This window comes from Megalopta genalis, chromosome 5 (assembly GCF_051020955.1).
Source record: "Megalopta genalis isolate 19385.01 chromosome 5, iyMegGena1_principal, whole genome shotgun sequence".
NCBI classification, from domain to species: domain Eukaryota; kingdom Metazoa; phylum Arthropoda; class Insecta; order Hymenoptera; family Halictidae; genus Megalopta; species Megalopta genalis.
Window position 1 is genome coordinate 17,488,073 of NC_135017.1, and position 9,761 is coordinate 17,497,833.

Consider the following 9,761-nt stretch of genomic DNA (forward strand, 5'->3'; position numbering starts at 1 on the left):
CCTCTTCGCAAATTGTCCATTTTTGTGCGCAAAGAGGGAGACATTACTGCACTGCGTTCCCCGCGTCTCTTTGCTCGGCTTTTTCTTTCGTTCGTTTCCTTCCGGTTCGTTTCGACACCGAGATTATATATGCAAACGCCGACGTTTCTTTTTTTCGGATTGCAGGTCAGCCTATCAATTTCAATTTTACTGTCGCTGACTGTGTTCTTCCTCCTGTTGGCCGAAATCATCCCGCCCACATCGCTCGTGGTACCGCTTCTCGGTAAATTCGTCCTTTTCACCATGATCCTAGACACCTTCAGGTATTATCATCGATACTTGTACGTATATTACGAGAACAGAAAGAGCGTTCGCCGGTCTGTGACGAGGATTCGCCGGTGAACGCTGCGTTCGCCGCAGAACGGACATAATTGACGCCGACGAATGACAATAATCGTTCTCACGATTTCCGAGGCGCGTTCAACCCTTCCGCGATCGATCGATAACAACGGCCTCCCCCATTCGAAGCGCGGAGATTTTGTTCGCTTTGCGATTATGAAATTCCGAATTTGGAAGATCCGCCGATCGAAAGGATTGAACGCGGCACGGCTCCTGCTCGGTCGGAACGCGCGCGGCGCATTCGAGAAGACGCGGTCGCGTCGGCGGCCGGTTCCGTTCGCGAATGCGCCGCGTACGTTTGAACTGTGACACTCGATTGCTCCTTGTTTCTTGTTGTGTTCGACAGCGGCGGATTCGATTTGATGCGTTGACCCGTAACGTTTCAGTATATGCGTAACCGTGGTAGTCCTCAATGTTCACTTCCGGTCGCCACAGACGCACGTGATGGCGCCGTGGGTCCGTCGTGTTTTTATCCATGTTCTGCCAAGACTACTGGCGATGCGCAGGTATAATACGTCTTCGAAGAAATCCGATTACGATTCCAGGCAAGATATCATTCCTACGAGCGTTTCGACAAACCGTTGGGCCTATGCCAACCAGCATTAGAACGTTCATTAGTGGCTTCGGACGTGACGCCTACCGTCACGTCGTCTCTGCAACCATTAGCACACCAACCACCTCTCTCTTTCTCTCTCTATCTCTCATCTCTCTCTCTCTCTCTCTCTCTCTCTCTCTCTCGCTTTCACAAACACACGCACGTATACATATTGAATTCAACTTATTGCTGGACACGGACCATTATACGAAACTTGAACCGGACAAGACACTTGCTCGCGTCGATCGTTAGTCGATTCGAACATTGACCACTCGGCTTCGAGAGCACCGATTCGCCGGGTCCACCGTCGTCCAAAATAATAGTCGATTCGATAACACCGACTATGATTATTTCTCCCAGAAATGTTCGGAGGGCGGAATTGAAAGCGGCAAATCCGAGAATACTAGGACGCGATTCTTCCGGCCTCGCGGCTCGCTTTTACAGAAATTCGGGGCGAAAGGCAAAGAAAGGCAGCGGCCATCATGCCGGTGTACATTAATATGAATAGATAGCAATGCTAGAATGAACACTTAACTTTTGTATTTCTAGGCGAAAGCCTAGCGGTCGAGCGCGATTCGTTAATTAACGCCGGGACCGCGATCTTTCGTAGAACGATCTCTGTCGACTCCCATCGATAAAGTTCCAACGATAACGCGATTGTGTTTTATCGAGAATGCGCGCCGCGATCTCGAGCCGAGTGGTCAATCGGCTCTGAAAGAGGCCGCGCGCTAACGAAGTCGAAGCAATCGCCGGAGAAACCGATAGGCGAAAACGAACGGCGTCGATAAAGAACGATTCGGAGAACACGGAACACAACCGAGAAAGAGAATCGCGCTTTTTCAATTTGTTTTTCAATCGGCAACCTCGATGAATTCTGACGCCGGTTCTATACATAGAAAACACTTTGCACTGCGTTCTCGGCGTTGCACTGGCATCGACACCATGCCCGCGAAATCGTTGCTCGCGTTGGACGTCGATACGCGCATTCTCATAAACGTATGCGCTTGATACCATTTCTGCATCGTGACGAATGAAACGGTACTCGATCGCGCGTAGAACGTAGTCGCGCAAGCTTCGCGCTGGTAACGCGTTGCCGGAAAGCATCGTAGAAACAATGAAACCTTAAAGTTAACGTGTTTGCTCGCCACCCTTCGATCCCGCATATTTTCCCGCCGACGGATTAGACCGCCTTTGCTTGTTCATCCAGTCTCGAGCACTTGCAATGTTGTTGCTCTAACAGTAACGTCCTAACAACGACGGCGCGCGTTTCGTCGCTTTTCGGATCGTTCGTAGGACGTTATCGCTGCCGTAGCTAGACGAGCGTTTGCTAATTGCTGAAGAAGTCGGAGCGGTTTCGTAGCGGCATCTCCTCGCTTTTTCTAGAGTAATGTCGCTGTTGTGTTGTTGGAAAGAATAGTTGTTAATTACCGGGAAACGCGCGTACGGTTATTTCTCTCAGAAATGTTCGGTGGGCGGAATTCAAACCGGCAAATCCGAGAATACTAGGACGCGATTCTTTGGGCCTCGCGGCTCGCTTTTATAGAAATTCTGGGCAAACGGCAAAAAAAGGCAGCGGCCAACATGCTAGAATAAATACGATGATTTAATTTTTTTATTTTTATTCTTTTTCACGATTCGAAGACAATTCGGAGGCCACGTGACACGATTCGGAAGCAATTCAAAGGCAATTCGGAGGCAATTCGAAGGCAATTCGGAGGCCACGTGTCACGATTCGACTCCGCGGCCCTCAGCATCGACGTAGCAATAAATTACAAAAGCGTAGCACAGGGAAATTCACGGCAACCCGAAGCTCCGCATTTTCCGGGAGAAATGACCGTATTCGCCCGTTTTCTATCGCCGCAACTAGGTCTGTCCCGTATCGACGATAACGATTCTTTGTTTCTTGTTGAACAGGCCGCAGTACCAGATAGATAAACGTAGCATGGCCGGCCATCACGGGCAACGCGTGATGGTTAGAACGTGCAACGGTCTCGAATTACGGGATCCATCTTTGTTCGTCGAGACTTCGGCGTCGGAGCTGGTCGAATCCTCCGTTTTATTCCCGAGTCTCGATTCGCAGGACGAATTACACCCTCGGTATCGTAACCAAAGCTATTCCACGATGTAACAATCGGTCGGAAAATCTCGATTCTCGACGCGCGACGATCGCAATTCCAATGCGATTTCGTAGAGCGAACGCGTTGACTGCCGACCGGATCAACGTCGAAACGCTTTACCGAGTTGAACGAAAACCAATGTCCATGTCGAAGTCGAAGACGAGTATTATTATATTATTATATTATTATATTATTATATTATTATATTGTTATATTATTATATTATTATATTATTATATTGTTATATTATTATATTATTATATTATTATATTATTATATTATTATATTATTATATTATTATATTGTTATATTATTATATTATTATATTCACGGAAAAATATGAACGCGACGGCGGTCGGCGCGTCGATAAAACGAAATCGCCGGTGATCGAAGCGTTGCGTCGTTCTTAGAGGACGCGGGAGGATCGAGATTTTGCGGCCAGTTTTTCTAGAGTTAATCGGCGTGGTTGGTTCGTTGATAATGTAAAAGAATTTCACCGAGCAGGGAATTGGAGGCGGTGAATTTGGGAAGCGCGTGCCGCATCCACGGGTCGCCAGCAGCCACGGCCGCACCTCCACCGCAACTCCCGACTGAGGAGAGCGTGGACGCTCTCTGTAACACGCTTCATCATTGGCATCACTGCCCAGAACTGTACAAGGCCATCGAAGGCATTCGTTTTATCGCCGATCATACAAAGAGGGAAGAGGACTCTACTAGAGTACGTTTCGCAGATGGCACTCGCCTCTTACAATTATCAATCACGTGAATAATTTCTAGCACACTCTTCGAACATTGATCCGAGTTTCGAATTTTTACACAGGGTCCTTTCGCTTCTCCGCGACACGCTGATGACGAAGATGTGCTTCGAATTAATCTTGAACTAACACTTTTTTCGAGGTAGCACCCGAACCGGAGAGAATAGAATACTTGGGAATTGCTGGTTGCCAAGGCGACACCTAGCCGCCTGGCACCATAATGCCTAGCCGTCATAATTTATAATCGAATCAGGGATTAAAGTCTGGGACCTTTATCTATTTTAACGCTAAACCTACCGAGCCTTTCTTCGTACAAGCACGTATGATAATAAAAATGAGCGAGAGGTCTAAATAAATGTAATCTTCTCATCGTTGCAAAGCCCAGTGCCGCCGATTGGTCACCGTTTTCCGTTAATAACTCGCAAACGAAGCCGCGGATTGCATTTTCGCCAAATAAAAAGCTCCTTCGAACAATCTCAGAAACCACCCCTTTCCGAGGACAATTCCAATTACGGGACACCCTGTACACATCTTGGCTACTTTAGGACTCGGTAGGTTCAGCGTGAAAGAACAAGGATAACGTTTAGTCAAGGTTCCGGCCACGAAAGGCAGGGATGCCCTCCGATAAGAGGGGGTTGCACCGGCAATGGTTGCATCGTCGAAGCTAGTCGCGTCAGAGTCTAGCGCCGCAACGTCTGGCAAACATATTGGACGAGCACGTTCTGTTTCAGGTGAAAGAGGATTGGAAGTATGTCGCGATGGTCCTCGACAGGCTATTCCTGTGGATTTTTACACTAGCCGTGTTCGTCGGAACGGCGGGCATCATTCTTCAGGCGCCGACGCTGTACGACGACCGCATGCCGATCGACGTGCGACTATCCGAGATCGCCTCCACCACTGCCAAGCCACACATCGTCACGAGCCTCTGAGAGACAATTGTTAATTTTCGTTACATCCACGTACAACGCATGCTCACGTACACACAGTACATACACATATACAGTACATATAAATATATACAATATATATATATACATGAATACATGTACCGCAGAAGCGCGCAAGGAACAAATATAAAATGCGTTCACGTTGACCAGGGACTATTTACCGAACAACAACACCCAGCTGACAAACACACGTTTCTCTTCGGTCGCTCGTCAACAACGCGCGGATTGTACTGTGCAGGGTGGAGAACCGACGAATCGCGAGACGATCCTCTCTTTCGCGCGCGAGCCCGAGAGACTGACGCGTTTTCGATCGCGCGAGCGAGCGAGCGAGCTCGTCCCGATCGCATTATCCTCTCCGGTTAAACTGGATCGCGGATCTTTTGCATTTACGTCGGAAGAGAAGTCGACCGCGGAAAGTCGACGGGAATCTCCATCGAACTGCTGCTGTTGCTGTTGCTGCCGCCGCTGCTTGGAATTGACGCGGAACATTTTGATTTAGCGCGAAGGTCTGCAGTCTGCGAAGCGGGAGACGAACGGTGTTCGCGAGTTCTTCTTTAGGGGTACGATTTTGAAGGAAGAGAGGAACCGATCGCCGGATTCTCGTGTCTCCGCCCTGTAGAAACGCCGCACGGTGCGCAATCCGTGTCGACACGCTCGATTCCCAGGCGTGTTTCGTCGGAACAACTTATCTCGCGAGCGGACAAATCGATGCGCCAAGGCCGCACCGGTCGTTCTCCCGTACCGTATAATCCGTTCGCCTATATATATACGTGTGTCGAAAAGCAATAAAAACGAACCTACGTGCACCGAGCCCTCGCTATTTTTCAAAGAACGAAGCAAAGCGATCCCCTCTCTTCTCCACCGTAGCGGAGAACGAACGCGGCCTTGGCGGACGAGGTTCGTCCGCGTCGCCGCGATCCGTTTATCGACGGGACACACTTTTTTTCGAGAAGCCGCGGATTCAACCAATTTATGAAACAGAGCCAACACGATCGGTCACACGTTGCTTTCGACATTTTCGCAGGAACGCGCGCGCGCGCGATCCGCGAGTTCTTTCCTCCTTTCGACGTCTTTCGGGCACCGTTCGTTCGCGACGCGCGAACAACGCGTAGATCGCGATTCCGTTTTGCGAAATAGGAGATGGAAAACAAAAACAGAGCGTCATCGTTTCTCGTCCCTGGTGTTAACGATTGAAAGACTGAAGCCTCGGCGCGACGAGACGAGTCTTCGATTTTTCGCGCGAACTCGAACGATTCGACGGCCGGCTATTATTTATCGGCGGCAAGGATTCTCGAACGCATACGCGCGCACACGCACACGGACACGGAGCCGGGACGTGGAGATGCGAGACACAGTGTTGACACGGAGGATTTTTCGCTGTTCTCTGGGTGTTCGCGCGAACACGAGCTTCGAAGCAAGAAAATTCGCCGGTCGAGCTACGCGAGCTGCGTCCGGACCCCACCGACGACCTAATAATTTCGTTCGAACGTTTTTCTCCGAAAGAAGAAACAGCTGTCTGCTCGAAGAACGTCCAGAATCATCCTGCGAGGACACCCAGAGAGTCATGCGTGCGAGTCTCTGCGTAGAACGCGCGTCGGAACATTGGCGGAGTAAAGTCAATTCTTCCCTAATCGACGCTCGGATTCTGCACAAAAATTGTGCACAATCCAGGGAGTGGAGACGCGATCATCTCGTAATCCTCGCATCTCGTTTCCATAGCTATCGATTGTTAACGCTAGACTTACGGAGCCCAAAGATCAGCTGTTTTATATCAGCTTACAAAAGTAACAATTTCTTTACTCTGATTTCGAACAAACGTTAACTGCAACATTTGCGGCAACATATAAATTGAATAAATAACTAATAAATGTATCTTTGCGATACGAATAATCGTAAATTAAAGAATAATAATAACCCGTCGTTTTCACGAGTTCCGTAAATGTATTGTTAACAAGTATAAAAACAAGTCGCGAGGCTTGCGAGACGATCGCGTTTCCTCTTCCGAAATTGTCCATTATTGTTGCACAATTCGAAAAGCGTCAATTAGGAAGAATTTACCGTAGACGGCGGGAAAGCACGGAAAATCTTTGAGCGAGCGAAATTGGACAGGATTCTTGTTCTGCTTAGGAGCGCGCGAGCGTCGATGGATTTTCACAACGTTCCTCCTCGTCGCGTCGCGGAATTTTTCCTTTGTCAGTCTTCGACAAGTTTTTCGGATCGAGTGTTTCCGCGAGCTATAAAAAGCCACCGCGACGATTCTCGGCGTCGCGTTCTACGCGGTTCGACAACGTGTTTCTTCCGAAAGAATCGTAAACCCGCCGCAACACGCTCGCAGAATAAGAAACGTGTTCCAACCGGAAGCATTGGACGCGGTCCAGCTCCACGATTTTATTGTTAGTATCGCGGATAAAAAGAGAGATTATAAAGTTTCAAAACAAGGTATTAAAATTCTAAGAGGAAAAGTGGGTGACCGATGCTCGTGTACGACGTGGTGTAGAATTAATACGGAGAGCGATTTAAAGAGAGAGAGAGAGAGAGAGAGAGAGAGAGAGGGTTCAATTTTATGCCAGTCGCATCGCACGCTCGCGAAAGAAACGACCGGCTCGAAACTTCTCTTTTCGTTTCCGCGATCGGCCGATCGTCGGGAAGATGCTTTTGCGGGGGAATTGTTTGCAACGGGTCGCCGATAAAAATCGGTCGTACCATAAATATCGACCGATCGAATAATAATCGACCGTTGGAGAAACCGTTGCCGGGTCGAAATGATTTCAAGAAGAAAGACACAGACGCGATGCGGATGGCACGAGATTGAACGGAAGCCTGTTGCAGACTCAGGAACAGAGACAGACCGAGGATCACCGTTTCCGAAATTTACATCGAGAGCCTGTAACAATGGGGCCATATTTTCACAAAATAAAAGAAACAAAAAAAGGGGGTTGGGGGACAGGGGCGGGGCGGAGGTAGGTCGCGCGTTTGTCTCGCCGGGGGTAACAAATTCTAAATGTCCGCGCAGCCAGCTCTCTTTCGACGCTGGGGACAAAAAAAAAACGCTGAGAAGGGCGTGTGGGACAGACGAAACATTGCGAACAAAAACTGGAATGGAACACGGTTGTGGGCCTAAGAAAGTTTAACCGACTCAACTTTTATTGCTCATATATACGTATATGTTTGTAATAAGGTAACTTTCGTAATCGTAATTCGTTCCAGCACCACCGTGGACGTTCATTAGAAACTTTACATACAGCGCGTGCACGACGAAAAGCAGAGAAATATGAGAGCGAGAGAGAGAGAGAGAGAGAGAGATTGCGCGAGAGAAAGAGCGAGCGAGTGAGAGTGAGAGAACGAAAGAAAGAGAGAAAGAGACGAGAGTGTACGAGCCGTAATCGTTTATTGTACAAGAGATCGCATTCGAATAATTTATCGTCTTCCTCGAGATACGAAATTACGATTTACTTTTCCGACGGGCAGATCAATCATGCGTTTACTCGATTCGCTGCTGCCCTCGCCAAAGAAATTAGAGCAGAGAAACGACGAAGATAAAAAGCAGAAAAAGAACCGAAAAGGAAAAAAAGACAAAAAAAACATAAGAGATAACGAAAAACGATGTAGAGTCTGATCGGTAAACCGCTAGTTAAGTATATGTGAGTAGCCACGAGATACGTCTCTTAAAAAAACAGCGACAAACAACGTCCCGTCATTTTGGGGGGAGGTTTCTTCTTCGACGGCGTTCCTTGATTCGACGATCGTAGAGCCTTTCGATCCATCCTTCGGATCGATACATTGATCGATCGATCGATCGCAGCCTTGGACACGCGTACACACACACAGACAAACACAACACACGCATATACAGAGAAAGAAAGAAATACAGACACTTTGTACACGTACAAGCGCCACGAAATCGTTTCAGCGAATTCAGCGAAGCCACAAGTGTCCACGAAGAAGTATAGAGATTGTTTTCAATTTTGTACACTAGGCCCGCGCGGATGCGTCTAGTCGACGAATCGCTCCATGCCGTACGTTATTAGAGCCTTAATGTTATTAACGTTTGTAATAAAGAGGTTTTACTTGGAACGAGAGAATGCTGAACCGTTATGGAAAGCTCCGTGCGCGAACGGGCCGCGAAACTATTGAAAATTCTGCGAACGAACGCGACCCGATGCTTTGGCCACCGCGAATTGAGAATATGCTCGATAAACATCCCTCCCTCCCCCCGAATACTAATCCCCGGAGAAACCCGTCTGCGAGAGATTTTTTCAAAAAACAAAGAATTTTCAATATTTTCGCGAGAGCCGACGATAGACACAAGCTCGAACACGAATGAACCGTAGAAAAAGAAGAAGGAAAAAAGAAGAAGAAGAAGACGAAGACGACGAAGGAAACGAAAAACACAGAGGCTTGTCGTGCGATCGTTGCGCCGATACGAATTTCGTGCAGATTTTCTTTTCGTTTTCGTTCCTTCTTTCGTTACGATTTCTCGATTGTCGTTTGTGCGAGCGTGAAACCGATCCGCGCGAATCCGTGAGAAAAAAAAAGAAAACAGATCGACGCGAGGGAAATCTGAACGAGCGGAGGAATTAAAGGAAAGAAAAAGCCCGGATTACACGTTATTTACGGAGAGGTAAACGCAGTGATAGTTTGTCAACGTAAGTGAAAACAATTTAAACGATACACATATATTAAATATTAATAAATAACCGTTACACACACACACACACACACGATGAAACAATATGGCAGCGAGATATTTTGCGAGCGGTGTCTGTAAGCTCGATTATAAAAACCTAACGTAAATCGGACAATTGTCTATCGTTCACAGGAGAGACAGAAAGCGAGTGCGTGTGCCTGTATGCGAGCGAGCGAGCGAAAGAGAGAAAAAGCGTGCGTGAAAGAGAGAGCGAGAGAGAGAGAGCGAGGAGAGAAGAGCGAATGGTACAATAGAGGGTGGGATTTTGTAAATGGTGTTGAA

The 9,761-nt window shown here is 47.9% G+C and overlaps 1 protein-coding gene across 4 annotated transcripts in view; it reads left to right on the forward strand.

Annotated features, from left to right (window-relative positions):
* nAChRa3 (nicotinic acetylcholine receptor alpha3 subunit) overlaps positions 1-4,938 on the forward strand; it is an 82,273-nt gene extending 77,335 nt beyond the window's left edge. For 2 of the 4 annotated variants that reach the window (XM_033482637.2, XM_033482638.2), the window contains exons 10-14: positions 166-302; positions 765-923; positions 2,888-3,070; positions 3,595-3,808; positions 4,577-4,938. In XM_033482637.2, coding sequence (XP_033338528.1) covers positions 166-302; positions 765-923; positions 2,888-3,070; positions 3,595-3,808; positions 4,577-4,774 — 891 coding nt within the window. In that variant the 3' untranslated portion in view covers positions 4,775-4,938. The remainder of the gene's footprint in view (positions 1-165; positions 303-764; positions 924-2,887; positions 3,071-3,594; positions 3,809-4,576) is intronic. The other 2 variants (XM_033482642.2, XM_033482643.2) reach the window with 2 other exon arrangements.
* The last annotated feature ends 4,823 nt before the right edge of the window (positions 4,939-9,761 follow it).